Source organism: Accipiter gentilis, chromosome 17, assembly GCF_929443795.1.
Source record: "Accipiter gentilis chromosome 17, bAccGen1.1, whole genome shotgun sequence".
NCBI classification, from domain to species: Eukaryota; Metazoa; Chordata; class Aves; order Accipitriformes; family Accipitridae; genus Astur; species Astur gentilis.
Window position 1 is genome coordinate 17,323,318 of NC_064896.1, and position 21,409 is coordinate 17,344,726.

General features: G+C 38.8%; 1 protein-coding gene across 1 annotated transcript in view; it reads right to left on the reverse strand.

Annotated features, from left to right (window-relative positions):
* The window catches only part of TRIM66 (tripartite motif containing 66), a 51,452-nt gene that overhangs the window by 7,679 nt on the left and 22,364 nt on the right, over positions 1 to 21,409 (reverse strand). The window contains exons 5-13 of the mRNA XM_049821330.1: positions 21,161 to 21,277; positions 19,212 to 19,326; positions 17,670 to 17,816; positions 17,407 to 17,524; positions 15,159 to 16,048; positions 13,993 to 14,154; positions 3,790 to 4,062; positions 3,355 to 3,583; positions 129 to 189 (exon numbers count right to left, since the gene is read on the reverse strand). Of these exons, the coding sequence (XP_049677287.1) occupies positions 129 to 189; positions 3,355 to 3,583; positions 3,790 to 4,062; positions 13,993 to 14,154; positions 15,159 to 16,048; positions 17,407 to 17,524; positions 17,670 to 17,816; positions 19,212 to 19,326; positions 21,161 to 21,277 (2,112 nt within the window). The remainder of the gene's footprint in view (positions 1 to 128; positions 190 to 3,354; positions 3,584 to 3,789; positions 4,063 to 13,992; positions 14,155 to 15,158; positions 16,049 to 17,406; positions 17,525 to 17,669; positions 17,817 to 19,211; positions 19,327 to 21,160; positions 21,278 to 21,409) is intronic.

Below are 21,409 nucleotides of genomic sequence, written 5' to 3' on the forward strand. Positions count from 1 at the left end.
TAGTTATTATTGATAAGGAATCTTGCATTCTTTTTAAGTTTTCCATTATCATTAAGTATGACAAATTTTCTAAATACATGCATAAAATTTCATGGCCAGTACTTTTGTATAAAAAAAGACTCTGTTACCTGACATCCTGATTGCTTTTCATATCCATTTCAAAATGTTCCTTTTCACAGTTACTGGAATCTGGAACAGAAGATAAGAAAATGAATAAAATATTTATAATATCAGAGTCAGATTAGGGTAGAAAGTACTTCGATATTCATGTACTTCTGACTGGTGTTTAATATGATATAATAGGTGAATTATGGAATCATTTAATCTATATGTATAGAAAATGTGTATGCTATTTTCTATTCTGGGATACAGTCTTTTCCTTTCTCTTTGCTTTTAACCACAGCTTCTGTACTGAATATGAGGAGCCTTTCCAAAATATTTTGTCAAAATGGTTACATTCCCCGGGGAATTATATATGTACACAGCCAAGCCACTTTCATCCATATACATGGAACAACATAAGTAATCCTCTTTGCTGTACAGCCTTCACTTGAAAAAAACAGACCTACTAAGGTCTGAACCCTGAGGCTCATGAAGTCTCTGCAGTCTCCTGCTCCATGCTAAGCAGCCTTTGGATAATTCTGGTTACTTGAAAACAGGAAGGAAGCTGTGTCTCCCATCTGCCACCGGGGGATGAAAGCTACACTGTATATGATTCCTTTCTATCCTCCAAGATATGTAACATATAAACATATGAATTCAAAACTATCTGTTATGCAAGTAACTGTAGCTCTTGACTGATAATAGGCACAAGAGTAACAAAACAACTTTGGAGAAATGGGATGGGGTAGAGATGAATGCCCCAGTAGATGCCCTCATAAATACCAGTCCACTTTCAAATTTCATAGTAACTCCTTTTGTTAGGAATTAGTTTGACACAATACTGACAAGAAAACAAACCAAATATCATCGCTATCTGGAGATAAATGAGTGCCAGGAAAATATGGTTTTTTTAAAGAAAATCTAGCTCGGGTCAATGGTACGTAACCCATAGCTTGAAAGCAATGTGCCTCTAAGACACTCTATTGTTCCCAGCCCACAGAAAACACAATACCATCAAGACTGACAAGGAAAAGTGCATCTCATGTCACTCCTAAAGTGTTATTCGCTTGTGATTGTTGCTCAGGTGGAGGGTGATAGTCATGGCTCTGGACAGAATTACTAAAGGGTGACGGCACACTGAGCTGAAGGAGCAGCTCTCATTGCATGCTGTCAAACCAGAGGATGTTCTAGTGGTGCTGGGTTCCTAATATTAATCAACACCTCCATCAGCAACTTGGCTCAAGAAATAATAGTACCTATAAAATTTGTGGAAAACACCACTAGAGGGGTTGCAAACACTGTGGAGAAGGTTTATAATTAAAAAGTGATCTTAATACATCAGAGAAAAAGAATGTCCTAAATCAGTATGACTGAATTGAGGTACCTGTAAGTATTATGCTTATGAAGGATCAGATGAATGTAATCACAAAGGAAAATAACTGACTAGGGAACTGTTCTGTAGAAGAAACTAAGGGTTAATGTGGTCCATTCACTACATGCGAGTCAAAAGGTGAATGCCGTCCTGCAGTGTATTACCAGAAGTGAGGAATGTAAAACACAAGAAGTTGATACCCTGGCTCTGCATGGCACCCCAGAGGCCTCAGCTGCAGCACTGCCTTTGGCTGTGGGCAGCAATCCTTAATTGTAGAGAACCCAGAATAGCGCAGCAGGAAAGAGGTGGGTTTAAGAAATCACACCCTGACCCATGAAGAGAGTCTGAAACCATCAGATTTGTTTAGTCTAGGAAAGAGAAGGGGGGGGAGGGTGTGTTTACACAAGCCATGATAAGAAGAAAAGTGTCTGTAAGAGGGAAAATGATGAAATAATTTACAATTTTTAGCACATCCTTTGTGGCAAGAATAAGAAGTATTTTGTTGTAAATTAAGCTGAAATGTTTAGATTTTCTTTTAGAAAAGGATGCATCATTGAAGATATATACCAGAAGCAGTGGGGTTTGGCAGCACAGCAACTGCTGAAGCCAGTAAGTCCTACTGAGACCACTAGCAAAGACAAGGTTGCCTTTGCAACAGAGTTAATCTCTGCCACTGGTGCACACTGCATATGGTGCCTGTATCTCCTCAGGTGTCCCCTCACAGTACACCTCTAAACAGTGAGAGCAGGATAGGAATTGCTCACTCCTGCTCCTTCCTTGTGAGAAGGAAGCAGCATTGAATTCAACGCTCTAGTCTTTCCATCCTCTTGCACAACAGGACCTGTGGTTTGCACAGAGCAAACTTGTAGCATCTGTTATAGTGAGATTTTGTATGTTGGGGCTGCTTTCTGTATGTAGTGTCACACAGCCCAAACCAGATAGTACAAAGCTGCTCCTCTCAGAGACACTTAAGCCTGACTGAGGCACAGCTTTTTAGGGGTGTGCCTGATTCTTACAACTCACACAAATGATTGTGGCATAATTGTCACTATTTGGCATAGTACATTTAAGAGAAGACAAATACATTTCCTTGGCTCGCTGAGCTGGGCCTCCTTTGTACTAATTAGAATTCTCTGAATACAGCATAGAGATAGAAATATTAATTCATCTTTTACAGAGAAAACCAGCCAAATATTGGCATAAGTCACAGGATAACAGCTTGATCCTGCAATCCCTTGCTTGCATGAATAGTCCCATTGACTTTTAGAGTTTGCAGGAATGAGGCTTTACAGTATAGCACAAGGATGCTGGCAATTTGCCCATGAAAAGAGTTAAGTAAGGTCTAATTCTCCATTAAGGCTGAAGAAATAGGCCTTGGCTGAAGGGAGTATTCCACAGTAGACAGAGCCAAGCAAAAGCACACACTGTGCAATATATTAACCTAACAAAAATTTGCTATGCTACTGATGTGAAGGACTTAGCAGAAGGCACATTACATTTCGGAAGTAATTTTTTTTTTAATTGAATTTGGACTCTTCAAACCAGCTCTTCAATAGTCGTAACCGCAGGTCTCATTAACAGGACTGCTTCTAAGAGAACTAATACTCCAGGTACTTCACACGGACACGCTCATTTATGGTTCATAGATGAAGGATGTTACAAATTCAAGGCATATCATTTCCATGGTTTTCCTCCACAAATGAGAACAAACATGATTTTCCATTGGATTAAATACTCTGATAATATTTGAAGCTTGCTGGAAAAGCACATTTATATGTAAGTACATTAATAAGCATACTGCTTTGCAATGCTTGCAAGGCACAGTGCTAAGAAAGACAGACAGACCAAAAACCTAAATGAAATAATGAAAAGCCTGGTACCTTCTTTGCTTCTAAATTGCCTCACTCTGGCATTCACAGGCAGGAAAGAAGTGTTGCTGAGCAGCTCAGAAGGAGAAGTGCAATGTTGAGATTTTTTGATTGAAAGATTAATAGGTTCTTCCAGCACTTTTTGCATAGAAAGAGTTAATTCATTAACTACATCTTGCCCAGCAGTAGCCAAGCTGTTTTCTAGAGGTTGATCCACAGTATTGAAGTCTGCATTTTCCAGCTTCAGGGAGGGAAAAAAAAAACAACAAATTTTATTCATAGTTTTCTTTCTTTCCATCTTAAGAAAATAATTTGTAATGAGTCTTCAAATACCAGATAAGGAAAACTTTACTTACTGAAATAGCTGCCTTTGACTGACTGACTAATAATATGTACTATCAATGAAAGCGGACTCCCTTTCAGTAAAGGCGTTTTAGTGATTCCTACCTTGCACTTTGTGCTGCCCTGGAGTGCATCACCTGGTGCAAGGCCAGTGGCAGCCCCAGGGTTCAGGTCACTTGGAGTTCTGCCCAACGCCAAGCTATAGCTGGACACCGACTCTGGTGGAGTATCACAGTCACAAAGCACATTTGGGGATGGGCCAAGTGTTACAGCAGCTGCACCTTGCGTCTGTGGATCGGCCAAGCTAGATAACCTTGTGGAAGGTAATTCCATTTCTAAACCGTCTGAAAAGCCCACAATGTTTAAGGATGCTGAATGCTGGGAAAAGAAAAAAAAAACAAACAAAACCACAAAAAAACCAATATGTTAATAAGATTTTCAGCAGCAAAATGCTACTGTTCTTTCTATACTGGATGAGATACTCTGTTTCAGCTATACATAATCAACCAGTTGTGTCACGCAGTCCTGAATGTATCAACTATAATATTATACCATTTCCAAAAGCTTTAGAGTTTCTACCATTAAAACTGAAAACTGGAAAAGGAGACTCTTCTGTGATTTACAAAAAATGTCTTCCTTTGATCAGACCAAGGGATCCTGATTTTTAACTCCCTACGAAGAATGGGAAATCTAAGCATGTAGAATATTGTACTAAATCAATCCTTGATATAAACCCTCCTAGCTTCTGTTAAGTTATTGTGGAAGAAATAAGATTCAGATCAGAAATGTTATCATTTTATTCAAAAATCATCAGATCACTTTATTCAGAAAGATTCAGAAGAAATACTATTCAGATCTGACACAAGTGGATGAATCTATTGTTACTGTTAATGATGCTGAAAACTTTATGCTAGTTAGTGAGTCTGTCCCATTAAAACCTAAGGTATTTGCCCTTTAACTATCATAGTGTAAATCCAGAAATATCTTACATGTACTAACGAGGACAGGACGTACATGTCTAGTTTCCACAGAAAAGTAGTATTTACCAAAGTCTCTGAAATAGTTTTAGCAACATGCATTTTCCACTGTCTCATGATTTGTCACTGTCAAAACCGCAGAAATACTGTCATGCAAAACAAAGCAATTCTACCCATCCAGGTGACTTCCTTAAGCTGCCTTACTCCAGGAATGTGTGACTGTACTGAAATCAGGACTCTTCTAGCATCCATATGAAACAAATATAAGCAGTCTTAAGAAGTATGCAGATCTGTGTCATTTGCATATGTAATTTTCCATTTATTTCATCACAGTTCATTGGTGTTTCACCCTTGGTAACTGACTGAATAAATCCTCTTCACTTGACTACAGTACAGTAAGTAGCACTCATAATATAAAAGAAGACAAAAGAAATGTGTTGATTGCATCTGAATTAGAGTTTAATTTCATTGTTGTACTTATTTTTCTGCTAGGGGCCTGTGACTTAGAAGTGAATCTGAGACAGAACCCATTTCCTAGATTTAATTAGTATTTTTCTCAACTGTTAACTCCATTTTGGATTTTGATACCTTTGTCCATCTTAATCCAACAGTGGTAAAGACAGTAGCCTGGATTGAGCTGTCAGTTGTGCCTGTGTAAATCGTACATAATGCCAAAGAAGTCAGTCTTGAATTCCTCTACTTGCAATGCATACCACCTGTGTGCTAAGAGAACACTCTACCCACAGACATTAATTCCCACCTAAGGATGGAATTTAATTTCCTTTTCCTCAATTTGCAATAGATGCTACAGTAGGAGCTTTGCCTGAACAGTGACCACTTATATTTGATGAGACAAAATAGCCTGCATTTGAGACAGAAAGACGTCAGCTCTTCTGCAGCCCTAGGGAAGGTTTGTGCCATTCTACCACACAGTGCTCTAGTAAGCCTGTTTTAAACAGTCCTTCCATGTAGAAGGCACCCCAGAATGTACTGGGTCTCTACAGCCAGGGTATTGGTCATTTTTCTCCTTTTGAGGAGAATGAATGTCCCTGAATCTAAGCTGTCTGAGCTATAATAGCTTCTTGGAACCTGGAACTAGTTTGGAACTAGTCAAACACATTCTTTCTACCTTACATTTGAGCTGAAAACTAGAACACAGCAAATGAGGAAATGCATTGTTGGAGGCACAATCTTCCATATACTCTGTCTGATAGAGCATTCCTAAGAATGCTTAGGTTTCAAACCAAAGAATATATGTAGGTCAGAAAGGAATCCAGCTTTCATGGTCACACATCCTAAAGAAGTCCACAAAGATCAAAAATGTTCATTTGCTGTCATAATTTGCTTCTGATGGGTTCCTGCCTACGCAGTGACAAATGTGGCCTATCGAGTACACATTTCCTTTTTCATTCCATCGCTGTCTTTTTCACAAGCCTTTTTCAGATGACAAAATGAGCATGTGAATTGTTCTCATATCACTTACAGAAAATATAACAAATAAGCAGAATTTGTGCTTGGACTGAACAGATGGACTGTAATCAGCTTTGCCTTTTCCCCTTATTTCAAAGTCCACTGTGGGCATTAATTAAGTCCCTCTGAGGTAGTTAGATATTTATTTAGCCAGATTCTCAAAAGTACAAAGCATCCACAAATTCCTGTCTGAGTCAATAGGAACTACGTAATGCTGTGCTCCATTGGAAATGGGCATGCTGAGGCACACATGTGGTCGCCACACCACCCAAAGCTGCATAGCAAGTTAACTGGAGACGTTGTGGCTATTCACTTCTAATCACTACACACATCTTCCTTTACTTATGTTACAAGAACGTGCCATCATCTATTACGTATTGAGATCTGACCCTGTGAAGACCCGACTGTGTGTAACTGTATACACTGCAGGCAAAATGTTAGCCCTACCTAAGACAATGGTAGGATTACTCCTGGCTTCGGTGAGACAAGTTTACTTACTGGGGGTAGTCACTGGGACAACTCCTACTGCAGAAAAAAAGAAATAGACACATGCATAAGACTGTCATAACTAAAATTTTTAGAAAGGTGAAATTCAATTGCATTGTATGCCTGTATCTTTTTTACTCTTCTAGCTAGCATCAGTTTCTTCAGAGATCTTTTTAGATTATATAAGCCAATATAAAACCTTACTCTTGTTAAAAAGAAAAAAGAATAATGAGGCCATCAAACTGCCATCTGTCTTTCCCTTGGGGCAAAAGTTAATTTTGTGGTTATTTTAATGATGAAGCAACATTATGATCTTTCAGTGCAAAATATTAAAACTCACAGTTAAGAACAGACACATTCCATTCTGATCCATGGAACTGCTGTCAAGTGTGAAGTGAACAATGCACTGGGAACAAGGCTCATTAATAGCCTATTAATTCACTCCCTAAAATAATCATTTCTTTTGCCATTAGCAAAAATTTCTCTTTTCCCTTGACAGTTCAGCTAGTTTTTGCAAATGGGACGCCTTTAAAGAATTGATCTCTGTTTTATAAAAGCTCTATTACTTTTACATTGCACTCTTTGAACAACAACAAGCATTAATTATGCTCTTGGGTAGAGGGTGACTTCAGCTGTAGGTTAATTTTGAAACTTTTGACATTTTAATGTACAGCCTGGCACATCGAACTACATCTGTGTCATTATAAGTGGAATTCTCATTGTCTCGTAATTAATTTTGGTCTGATGGTCCTTATAATATAATGGCAGCAGCATCACCACCCCAAAATGCCTTCTACCACAAATTTCATAGCTATGGTAGTGAAAGGTAAGAAGAAAGAACATGCAAAGTGCCTTCAGAGAACAAAAAATAAACATATTGTTCAGTTCAAATATTTCTTTGATCACTGTTGCATTTAAAAAGGTGCAGTGTAAACATGCAGCACTAATACAGAAGAATTCTGAGAAGCAAATACTTACCTTGAAACACTGGAATTAGGATTTGTTAGGATTGTTTTGGCAAGTCTCAAGGCTGTTGACATTAAGTGTCACAGATAAAGAAAGCTAAAACTAGGAACCGCCAATTCTCTTTGCTATAAGAGAAATAACACACTGCAAATGGTTGCAGAGTAATGAACGGCTGCTATTAAGTGGAGCAATCCCCCTGGCAGCTCATTATGCTAGGAGGTTAAACAAATGTACTACTCCAATCCAGTTGTTTAACTCACCGCACACAGCAGCACTGATAGCACAGTCTGCACATGCTTTCTATTCATATTTCCCAATTTTAGAATAGAATCTAAAGGATTTCCTTTCCATTTTTATGAGAAAAAGAATCCAAATCTTCCTTAACATTTTGTCTGAATAAACTGAAGCTCGCTTAAAGCGGAAGGAGGAAGAGATTGTATGGAGCAAGCAGCATCATGTTTTATTTATCTTTTTTTCCAGGTCAAAGGAAAAGGTTTTGTTAAATTAACATTCTGGGAAATGTATCTAATTGCATTAAGCATGAACGCATTTGTGCTGTAAGCAGCTCAATTCTTTAAAGTCAAAAAATAGTCTGATACTTTAGGAATTTGCAGGACCCTAAAGTCCAGGCTGTTATCATTGCTTTCTTCACCTCTAATCCCCCTAAAATTAATAATAATTAGAAAAAAACCAGCAACAACAAACTCACCCTGGTCCCAAGTTCAGATTTTAAGTCCTAGGGTAGGGTATTAAATTATTATTACTTTCAGTCACTAAGTAGTCACAATATGCTCAGTGCAATACTAATAAAAATAAAACCTGTACTTTGCCCCACAACCCCTCTCCCACAAATTTGACATGCTTTTAAAGAAAAAAAAAAAAACAGAAACAAAAAACAAAATAAATCATTAGTTAAGCACTTGCCACCGAGATGGAAGAGTTGAAAATAATAAAGTTTAGGACAAATGTGTTGGGGCAAAATACCCAAGAATGCCACCTACAGCAGACTGAGATCAACCCCTCTCTGATAATCCTGTAGTAACAGCAGCACTGGCATGTCAGAGCCTAGAAGTTCACATGCATCAAGTCCCAGGAGAGGTTGAGAGGTTCCACCATGAACTGTCACTATGCTAGTCTTGCATGAAATGCCACCATTGCATATAATTGGAATAAAACAGAAGCCTCTCTCAGAGTGCTCTCAAGAGTGCTCCTTGGATGGCATGGAATATTTTCTAGAATTTCCCCATTTCAGCTACTTTATGGTGCTTGAGACAGACAGAGCTCTTGAACTTAGAAGTTGGGACTTACTGCAAATCAGAAAGAACAATACAAAAATCAGCACTATAACACTGTACAAAATTTCCATGTCTTACACCTTGATTACTATTTCTGGCCATCCTGTCTCAAAAAGGATTTACCAAACTCACAAAATATAGGAAAAATGGCCAAAGATATAAAGGGCCAAAGTATAGAATGGCTTCCATGAAAAAAAATTACACTAGAGAGACCAGCAATCACTTTTCAGCTTTAAAAACAAATGATTGAGAGGAAATTCAATATAGACCTATAAAATATGGATATTATGAAGGTGGTGAATATAGAGCGATTATTCACTGGGTTTCCTAACACAAGAACTAGAAGGCAACCTACTGAATTATCAGGCAATAGACTTAAACTAAGGAAACAGAGAAACTTCTCATGCTATGCAAAACTCAGCTGCTGCTGAATGCTGAGGAGACCAATAGTATTAAAATGGACTCCAAAAATGAATTAGACAAATTCACAGAGGAGGGGACCATGAAGAGCTGCAAAACACAATTCTCTGGGTACAACCTTCATATGGGAAAGTCCCTAACATGCTGTTTTTCAGAAGCTGGGATAGTGTATCATAAAAGGATCAGTTTATATTTGTCTGCTTATTATACCCTTTCCTAAGCATCTGCTATTGGCTACAGCTAAACATGAACAGATACAGCTGTTCAGTAATAATTTACTAATCAAGTGCATGACGTATTCAGAGATTTATTTTAAGCAGAAGGTGAAATAATAGCTCAAAGGAAGAAACCCTCAAAGTTTTCTAAGGAACATAACCAAACATGGGTTTGACAAAGACTGTCCAATCTACTCACAACCGATCAGTGTCCCAGAAGGCAGAACCACAAATGCCCAAGCCAGTTAGGTTTTTCGGATGAGTGGGAATGGTACAGAGTAGTCTGCTGCCCAAGACCCAAGCCAACAGCTGGACAAGGCAAGGAATCTTCCCTCGCAGAAGAAAGGCCCTGCCTCTAACTAGAGAAAGGGGTACACTTACGGATCTGAGGAGGAGAGTTGTCCAGCTGGCCCTGCAACAATGCCAATGTCTGTTGCAGCAGTACCTGAGGCTCAAACTACAAATTTGTGCTATAGTACAGTAATTATGACATTTCTTCAAATGCTAGGTACAGCCTTTAGACCTCTTGCTCATCACAGCCACAAATGACAATTAGGTACATGTAAGCAAAACAGGAATTTTATGCCCTTTATTACACTTGAAAACACAATTAGGCCAAAAATATCTTATTATTTTCGCCTCTGCTCCAGAATAGATGACCTCTCCAGTCCTGTGCACAAATTAATAACTCAATATCATACTATGTAAAAGCAAAAGGAGGACTGTATCATTGCAGAAGGTTGGTAACCCTTTCCACAAAATTGTCAATCTGAGTACTCATTCCTTCACACTGTAACTTAGCAATTCAATAGCTTGTATAAAATCTGTTTACCAGAGCTTGGCACGATTCCCCACAACAAAAGTGCAGGTAGCACAAAAGTTATTCTGAGATTTGTCCTCTGTCTTGCTGGCATTCTTACTGGAGAGGTTGGGTATCTGACAGGCATGGAGACAGAATAACTCCATGATCCAAAACAGAGGTCCCAGCTACACGAGTGAAGTATACTGACAGGGGAGCATGAAGAGAAAATTGTATCCATTTTGTACATAGACAAGAAACTTTCATTTCTAGTGTTGCATTCTTAAAAGGTGCTAATCAAGCCCAAAGTTATGCTAAATGCAGTACTTGACTTATGTCAAACAATCAATGGTCTAAGTATAGAAACATTTATTCTGCACAAAAAAATTCAATTCACAGAGAAAGAATAGTTAGAGGAATACACAGGAAGACAGAAAGGCTGAAAAAATATCACCATTAATGTTCCAAAAACAGTGAAATGAATGAAAATAAGCCCACACATAACTGAAGTTACATGTTTAGAGACTATACTATACACATACATAGAGAACAGGTAGGCACAGACAGGAATTACTCTGAACTTTAAGACAGCAATAGCCTTGATGCCAATGTTTCTGATCAACACCAGCTAGAAAACCTTACTTTATATGACTGGAATGCCAAAATTCTGTCTGCTTATTGAAGCTAGATTTATTTTTTGTCCTGATAGATGGTGAAATCTAACACACAAGGACATTTTACAAGTGCACAAAATGTTTCATCCTTGCTTCTCTCCTTCTCCTTATCAATAAACAGCTTTAAATGTGAGGGACAGAAAACAGTACTCATCAGAGTAACTTGAACAGGCGTTCTTTGAACTCAAAGGCACTCACATGGCATATGTGTGCCTCACACCGTGGTGTAACGGCTGCACCAGCACTTGTCTGGGATGATCTGAATAACGTACTTGTGGTTTCCCCATTTATGAGTAATGTTTTGATCCCAAACTATTAATAGCATCTGCTCTATATTGCTTCATACATAAATATGATCCCATATGCAGACAATTCATCTAGTTATCAGCCAATAGTATCAAATGCATACAGTAAACATGTTTCAAAATTAATGCACAGATGTTTAATTACATGAGCAATCAAGTCTTGCTCCCCTCCAAAATAAAGGAAACCACTGGGCTAATAGAAGCTTTTATTTTTTGACAGATCTTGGCAAACATACCACTAAACAGTTAATTCTGAGTTTTTCTACATCATGGTTCACACTGCTTTCTTGTTAATGAGAGAATCTCAGTAGCCAGAGAATTACCTACTCCACCAGGAATGCTGTGCATAACGAACCCTGTCAGAGTTCAACAGAACTGCAACACAAGGTCAAGAAGTCCAATACCGATTATTCTCCAAAAGGCAGAATACATCTCTTCTCCAGGTAGCAAAAGATTTCTCTAGCCATTTTCTCCACCGTATTTTCCCAGTGCAGTATTTTAGACTTCACCACGTTCACTTTTTCCATGTCCTCCAAGAACTTGAGAGAGATTAAATGTTCTGAATACAGGCCATATGAAAATAAATAGACAAATACCTCTACAGAAATTTTTGTCTGGACATGACCGTGAAAATATTTAATCAGGTGAAACAGAGATGAGAATCAATAGACACATCCCTTTGTCCTTAAATAGGAACCAATCTCCTATTTAAATGTAGATTTAATCTAATTGTCAGCAAAAGCAGACATCTTTAAACAGCATTCATGAAGAATCTTTTTCAAGGGTTTCCTTATTGTCCTGCTTCCCTTCATTATTTCTAATTAGCCACTGCCAGAGCTGTCAGTACATTATGGCTTCATCCCAAACAGCTCATTACAAGAGATAAATACAATCAAAGATGGGGGATACTGTAGCTGTTGAATGTCCTCATTTCTTGCAGAGGTACCAGGAAACTAGTAAAAAAACAGACACCTGTGCTTTCTGCACAAGAGCATACACTTCTCAGCACCATTAGAAAAATTTCCTTTTTTTTTTTTTCTAGGAGTATCCTCCTCTTGCTGCCTTCTCAACTTGTACAGCAATGAATCAGCCCTTCTTCCTTTTTTCTCCTCTTTTTCCCATCAGACTACACTAGGCTCTCTCTTGCACACCTGCTTCCATTTTCTACCCTCTTTCTGACTTTTCTTGTTTAAGCTGTTGGGAGTAACCTTCCTTTACAGGTCCAGAAGTAAAAGGACAGCTTCTTCAACATGCATGTAGAAAAAGCCTCTGAAAGCTAGTTGGTTAGCATCATCATTCATTTTCACAAATAACTTTGAGGGTGTGTCTGCATTACAAGAAAAGTATGTGCTTAGGTTCATGGTCTTGCTCAGGGCTTAAATACATATCTTCAATTTTTACAGTCATATCCTAAAGTAAAGGTAGCCCTATCCTAGAAAATTTGCACAGCTTTCCTCAGTCCTGTGCTCTTTCATCAGAGGTTGAGGGAGATCTGCTTCCATATGTGAAAGTTCAGAGCCAAAGAGCATCATCTCAGAATGTTGTGATACCATCAGCCTGATCCAGAAATTTCATAACATCTACAGGATTAAGTTAGCAATTTCAGATTTCTTTGTGGCTTCCAAACTGATTTGCATGCTGCTTCCAGATCCTCAGTAATCATTACCCTTCTGTGTCTCTACAATCCCCAAAAGGATCTCCAACAACTTTCTGAATGGGTGTTGCATCATAAATATGTTGGGTCAACAAAGCTACATACTAAATAAAGAAGGATAAAATAACTTCCTTTTGGGGCTAGTAAGGAAAGACAAGTTTTTCCACAATATTCCGCACACAAATTCCAAGAAAAAATATCCATGAAACAGTTCTACATAGTACAGAACATGAGTCATGCACAAAAGTACCAGATTTGAGCAACCAGAATATGAAGTGTTGATTGCAGTGTTTTAAACAAACTGTACAGAGATGTAAAAGGCAGCTTATCTGCCTCAAATGCACAGGTGATATCCAGAGCCAGCAAGGATCTATTGATATAGATGAGCCTTCCTGGTTTTGTTTATGCTGCTTCTTCAATAGTTAGGGCCTCCCAGTAGGTGCAAGGATCAAAGCATGAATCTATTATGTGCTGAAATATTCTAGAGATACAGAAATCTATGATTGTTCTGCTTATACATGAGCAAGGAGGAGTATAACAGAATTATACCCTTTTCAGACACCACATCTTCAGTAATAATTAGTGTTGTTATTTCCAGGGCAACTATTTTGAAGGATGATTCTCAGGCCTGATTTCAGGAGAATCTCTGACTTTATTTTTTCAAATTAACTGCTGCTAGTATGGTAATTAGCAAGTCTTGACAGTTAAATCCCTAGAGATAGGGACTGGACAGAATTTACTCAGTGAAGAAATAGGTCTTCTATTCATTCACCAGTTCGTGCTTAACAATCATTCCAGCCAAATCTAAATGCTACAAGCTTATAGAGCAGTTGCTGATCCTGGGTACACCACAGTGTGTAGGCATCTTACTGGGAGATGCACACTAGGTTGGCTATGACTGTCTTCCAAGATTGACAGCCATTTTGCCAACTTTTACTGTATTTTAATTTTTTCAACCTGATTGCAGATTCCAATGCTATATTATATTCAATATTATCAAATCACGTTTTTCCTTTAAAATACTTCTTTAAAAAAAGTGCTTTATACCTTCCTTACTGGGTGGAAAGCTGATTGTTGCAATGTGCTCTCAGCAGAGTGACCGCTCACACTGGCTTCTTCATCTAGTGACTGTGCCAGGGAGGGACTATCACTTTTGTCAAGAGGAATTACAGGTTTCTGGGCATCAGGTTCAGTGGAACTCTCACAGACCTACAAATCACAATTAAGGATGTGTGTTTTCAAAATCTCAGAAAGAAAAATGGTAACAAATTCACATCAACTCACAGCATACACAATATGACAACACTGGAAAGACTAAAACAACAAAGTTGTTCAAAGTAACCCTAAGTAGAGAGATAAATGAATAGAGAAAGATTTCTCTCAAACATTAATGATTTTTTTTAAAAAAATAAAAATCAATAAAGCTGCTGAAATGCACAGCTATTCCAAAAGCCTGCAATCTGCCCCTACAAGTAAGCCATTTTGAGAGCTATTCAAGGTGGGAACTCCACAGAATTTACACAATGGGAAGTCCCAGCCACTTCTCCGCTGCAATCCCCACTGTTTTGAATGGGTTTCAAAGCCACTTTATTCTGCACCTTATCTGCCTTTAGTTTGGATGCTTACCACCAAGCACTGCCCCTTTTTCAAAAGCAGGATTCTTACCAACAGAGAAAAAGGGGGAGAAATTAGTGCTGCTGACAAAACTGTAACAGAACAGCATGTATGAATACTGATGAAAGTCTTAAAGGACATGATGCCGTAGCAAGAGCAGTTACTAGTAGAATGGGAAATAACTCTGAGACCCAAAAAAAGGTGTTCTTCATTCTTTTTTCACTAATCATTCAGGATCAAAAGGAAATCTTTTCCAAGGACCCAGGGCTTAAATTTTCCAGTAAAAAGGAGTTGAAATGGAGAGTGAAACTACTGCAGTCCTCCAGTTACCTATTCACAAAGGAGGAACAATGATGCTTTTATTTTCTCACCTGCTACTCACCTCGTCTATTTAGAGATTCAGATCTTTGCAATCCAGGTTGTTTATGCAGCACTTTACAGAAGATTTTAGCCCAATCTGCATGAGGCATGAAGCCTCTGCTGAATACAAACATAGACAACAACAGAAAGTTCAACCAATACATGAATCTCAAAGGTGTCTCCCATTTCTGAGCTTACATTGACTAAACGCAGTAGGAAAGAACTTTTAGAGAACTTACTTGTGCTTCATCTTGGATTTGTTGCTGAACTGGGGCTGGCTGCCTCACTATGTAGTTGATTTGACCAACTATGGTCTGTTGAACATGCTGAGGTGTCTTAGCTTGGTTCAGCTGCAAGCTGGACTGTCCTTGGGCCTGCAGAAGAAGCTCCAGATCCTTTTTCATCTCCTCCAGTTCAAACTGGTGGTGCATTATGTCCAAGCTCTGCTGGATGACTTGTTTGTGAGTGTTCTCATTCTGACCTAATGGTGGCGATGCTGGTGGCAGCTGCTGCTGCTGTGGTGGCTGCTGCAAGTGGTTAGATTTTATCTTCTGGAGATGACCAAGTTGCCCTTGCACAGTTGATGTCTGCAAAGAAGCCTGTGTGCGGAATGGCTGTGGATGGCTCGTGCGAACTTGCTGAGCCTCATGTGATACAACAGCATAGCCCAGGGGTGCAGTCTGCTGCAGCTGCTGGGATGGTAAGTGCTTTCCCATCCTCCCAGACTCATACTCTGGCTCTGACCGTGACTGCTGTTCTAGCCCAGACTGTGATAGCTTCATAGGCTGGGGGGCACCCCTTTGCTCTTTGTCATGTTGCTGCATGGCGTACTGCAGAGAAAAGTGCTGCTGATGCAGTTCAGGAGGTTGTCGAAAATTTTGATGGCGGTTTATGTCTTGGTAAGAAGGCTGAGCTTTGTTGGCTTGAGGTGTGCTGAGGCAGCGTGAGCAGCACACAGGCGTAGGACACTGAACTGCAGGTGGAAACTGATGTGGCTGGTTATTCACAGGCTCCAGCTGTGATGCTGGTGACCAGTGCCCATGACACGAGGCGGTCTGTAATCCTTGCACATTTCCGCAGAGTAGCACATCTGAGTGAGAAACCTGTCCACCTTCCATAGTGAAACCACCTGAAAAAAACAGCAAATTTACTCCCTCCTATGATCTTGACAAATTTACACAGTAAAAACTGTGAGTGATGGCCATTTCCATGTCCTCGTTTCAAATATAAAAGATATTCAAATGTCCTATCCAAACAGTCCTTCAACATACCTTCAAGACAAATTTTTCAAGATTTTTCAGTGATGTAAAATCACACCAAACTCCCACTGATGTCAAGGGAACTCATGGTTGAATTACCAGCAAATGCTTTGAAAAATTGATCTCAACTTATTTTATTTTAACTGATGGATATGATTTATACTTCCATTTTTTACTAAAGTATGAGCATAGCTTCTCATCCATAAGCACAGGTACAAAAGACTGCTTCCAGGGTGAAAGTGACAAAAATAAAAGAGATTGATGTTATGTAGGTGAGAATCATAAAAGCTAGAAACAGAAGTGACCTATGAACTGATCTTGTCCATGCTTTTAGTCAAGAGAAGATTATTGCCTGTAATACTTTTGCTAGTGTTTTACACCATCTAATTTTAAATATCTTAAAATGGGAAGAGAACCAATATTTTAGACCATTGATCGGCCCACCAAACTGAATTTACTGTAAAAACTCACTGCAGTTGTGAAATTTATAGCTGGTGGGAAACAAAGTCACAGTAAGCATAGTGTGCACATTCATTATATAAATAACACTGTAATTATTACACAGCCAATGTCTTAAAGCCATCTTTGTGCCTGTTAATTTTAAGTGTCTCAAGCACTGCTCAGGTCCCTTGGCCACTAAGATACTGAAGGATCTGAGAAGCCCAGGCATGACTGAGCCCATCTGCCCCTGGGTAAGGCAAAGGAAATAATAGCACAAGGCCACTGCAGATACTCCATTTCACCCAAGGTACTCCTTACAGGACTGCCACAGTCACAGTGGTGTAGTTACAGAGCTATTGCTTGCTGGAACAGAACTGAGTTTCAAATACATTGGACAAAGTCAAGGTTATTTGATAGCCAGTAACACTACATTTTAAGTAATTTCAGTTAAAAGTTATTTGTTTAGTCCTGCACAGTGTTTCCACTAAACTAGTAACATAATGATTTTGTAAGACCATCAGACATGATATTTATAGAGTGTATTTCTAGGTAATGTTTATAAGGTAATACTTATATATAATGATGTCTTAATAGGTGAATTGATATAACCGGAGGGAAAAACAGGAAAATTCAGCCACACTAGCTTTTCTTCAGTACATGACAAGAGGTACAAAACTGGTAGTCCAAACAAAAAAGGATAGCACTTTAGGGAAAGTACTGTATTGTCTATATCTGTCTTGTCTAGCTTTGGGCACTTGCCTAATAAACAACAATATATTTTTCTTACCCAAATTGGACAGTTGTTTAGTCCAGTAGGAGGGATCCCAAGTAAATCTGATCTTCAGAGGAGGGCCTATGTCTGTGTTACAGTTTGTCTCTAACAAGCGCTGGATCTGAAATACAATCTGGTAATAGATCAAAGGATGATGATTTTATTCACAATTATAAGATCATGAAAAATGTTTTATCTGAGAAACATTAAATCCTTAAAAAAGTTCTCACGCTTACTGCACAATTTCAATTTACTGACAAAAGAAGTATTGCTCTTACCAGTTCTTTACTGAAGAGAAATGGGATACTGTTTTTACTGCACACTGCCCAGCTGATGAAGTTCTGCACATGTTCTACCTGTCTGCTTAAAACCACAACACCTTGCAGTTGTTGCTCCAATTTCTGCTTCCTTTCACTGGTGATTTTCTGTTAATAGTAATCAGTAGAAGATGTCATTCTTCAGACATACATAATGCATACAACCATTGGCACTACATTATGCATTATTTGCAGTGACACTGTTATTTAGAATCTCTTTAAACCACCAATCATAAAACGAAAGCAAATCCTAGTCAACAGATATATCTGAATTCAGGAAGAACAATGACTTCTCCAGGAGCGAACGACCTATCTCATTCTGGCTTTGGTTTAACAGAATAATGTAACCCAAGAAAGCTGTATAAGTTGAATCAAATTTGCACCTGGACCACTTTCTTGTCTCTTACAATATGCAAGAGAAGAGACCCAACAAAGAATATAGAAAGAGGGGAAGCATGCAGCATTTCCTCAGAATGGTCTTCCAGTCTCCAGCAATTCGTGATTTAGGGACCACAAAGACAGAGGCTACATTATCACCCTCAGTGTATTTTTCTATGAATTTGTCTAACTACTTTTGAATTCACGCACAATATCTTGTAGCGAGGAGTTCCACACTTATTTACCATTTATGTGAAGAACTATCTGCCCTTGTTTGATTTGAACGTTGCACCTCCTGATTTCATTTTATGCCCCCTACATGCACTTCAACAGAGCACTGTGCGCATACTTCAAGCATATGCACAGTTCAGTTATGGTTACAGATAACTCAGACAAACACTGAAATGTTGTCAAAACACATGAACACTGAATTTACTTAATGTTTAATAGTACCAAAATGAGAACATATTTCTCTTTTTTGTAAAGCTACTTAGCTGAGTAGCCATATTTGAGTCAAATATGTAAGTTCAAATGTAGCCAGCAAGTGCCAAGTGCCTTGTCTTTCCAATACCTGCTAAAATTACCCAAGAATAACTGAGAAGGGGAAATTCTAATAAGATCTGATAGCAGGTTTTCTGCTCAGCACATTTGAAAATAAATTATATAGATCGTATATACTATCCTATAGTATATATAGAAGATATACTTCAACTGGACATCGAAAAACTGAAGAGTCACAAGTGCAGATTCTTTTATAGAAAGTAGACAAGAGGATCATTTTCAAAATAGGATATTAAATATGCTGCTCATGGTCTTCTACAAATTAAATATTAAAACCAGAAGCTGGTTTGTTTTGAAAGTACTCAAAAGGTGCACACATATTCTCTGTAACTGTATTAGAAAATGTAGTTAACTCATGATAAGCAAACATTTTGCCACATCATCCTGAATCTTTGTCAACCATTGATTCCACATAAAATACTGCAGGAAAAAAAAAAAAGAGATATTTGAAAACAGAAGCAAAGGGACAATATCTCTCACAGTCTATATTCTTTCCATTGGCACTGGGATTAAATTTAATTTAGTTTAATTTCCCAAGGTATCAAAGAAACTAGCCTTACTTACTTCAAGTTGTTCAAGAAGGATGTTTGTTCGTTTATTGATTTCATTCATCAAAACCATCTTGGCCATTTTTATTTGATTTTCTACCTTTTTGTATAAATGTTTTACTTCAAGCAACCTATGGGTAAGAGATACACATCCTTGGATGAGCCAACTGGTATGTCATTTATTCAGAGTTTAGTAGTTATTTGTTACAAGAACCAATCTAACTATTGACAGAGAAGTACAATGGAAGTTGTACCATTTCCCATAAGTTCTCCCACACTTCTCTTCAGCCATAGAATCATAGCATGGTTTGGGTTGGAAGGGACTTTTAAAGGTGAACTAGTCCAACCCCCCTGTAATGAGCAGGGACATATTCAACTAGATCAGGTTGCTCAGAGCCCCATCCAACCTGACCTGGAATGTGTCCAGGGATGAGGCACCTACAGCCTCTCTGGGCAACCTGTTCCAGTGTTTCACCACCTTCATCATAAAACATTTCTTCCTTATATCTAGTCTGAATCTACCCTCTTTCAGTTTAAAACCATTAGCCCCTGTCCTATCACTACAGGCCCTACTGAAAAGTCTGTCCCCATCTTTCTTAGAAGCCACCTTTAAGTACTGGAAGGTCGCAATAAGGTCTCCCCAGAGCCTTCTCTTCTCCAGGCTGAACAACCCCAACTCTCTCAGCTGGTCCTCATAGGTGTTCCAGCCCTCTGATCATTTTTATGGCCCCTCTCTGGACCCACTCCCACAGGTCCACGTCTTTCTTTTGCTGAGGGCTCCAGAGCTGGATGCAGTACTGCAGGTGGGGTCTCACCAGAGTGAAGCAGAACGGCAGAATTACCTCTCTCAACCTGCTAGCCACGCTTCTTTTGATGCAGCCCAGGATACAGTAGGCTTTCTGGGCTGTGAGAGTCCATTGCCAGCTCAAATCCAGCTTTTCATCCACCAGCACCCCCAAGACCTTCTCTGCAGGGCAGCTCTCAATCCTTTCATCCCCCAGCCTGTCTTGATACAGGGGGGTTGCCCTGACCCAGGTGCAGGACCTTGTACTTGGCCTTGTTGAACTTCATGAGGTTCACATGGGCCCACTTCTTGAGTTTCTCCAGGTTCCTCTGAATGGCATCCCGTCCCTCTGAATGGCATCCCATCCCTCAGGCATGTCAACTGCACCACTCAGCTTGGAGTCATCTGCAGACTTGCTAAGGGTGCACTCGATCCCACTGTCTATGTTGTTGATGAAGACATTAAACAGTATTGGTCCCAATATGGACGCCTGGGGGATACCACGTGTCCCTGGACTCCATCTGGACATTGAGCTGTTGATTCCTATCCTCTGGATGTGACATGCTAATGCTGATTGACTCTCTCAAACATCATGCCAAGAACAGTCTAAAGTTCTTTGTCAACAAACACACACAGAAGCCATATAAAAAAAAATATCACTTTATACTAGAGTATAAGTAGTATAAACAGATTTGTACTCTTTCAGGGTGTTTGAAATTGTTTTATTCATGCAGAAGAGATCCAACAGCTGACAGATACATAATCAGTAGCCAAAATCCAGTTCATATAATGAAATATTTTCATTTTTATACTAGTCTTGACTGGAATTGCAGCTTGTTTTGAGGTTTCTTGAAGAAATATGGTATTTTAAAAATAATCTTTATTTCTAGTATTTTCAAATTCTAGTTCAGAAACAGATTGTGCAAAGAAATCGTAACTCTGAAGTCAGCTGTCACTTGCCATATAAGGACTATGGAATCACATATTACAATGCCATGTCAGTACAGTGTCAGTACCACTTAAACATGAATTTGATATTTTTAGTCTTCCTATTATTTCCTACACTCCAAGGAAAAAAAAGAAAATATAGCATCTGCATTTACTTCTGTTAATCTTCATTTAGTGAAAATAATATTTTTACTGATCACCCACTTTCATGAAAAACAAATGCATAGCATTACCTGTCTTCAATCTGTTTAGCTGAAACCTGAATCCCATTTTTTTTCTCTTCCACTTTAGTTATGACATTTTCCAGGATAAGTCTCTGATTTTGCAAAGCTTCATCAAGATGTCTGAACCTGTGGAGGAAGGGGAAATTCTCACACAATGTTTTTTTCTGTTAATAAGTAATCAACTTATCAGATGATAAGTTTAGGGGACCAGCTGCCTTAATACCTGTCTGGACATGGTCCCCTACTTGTTTCCTACTA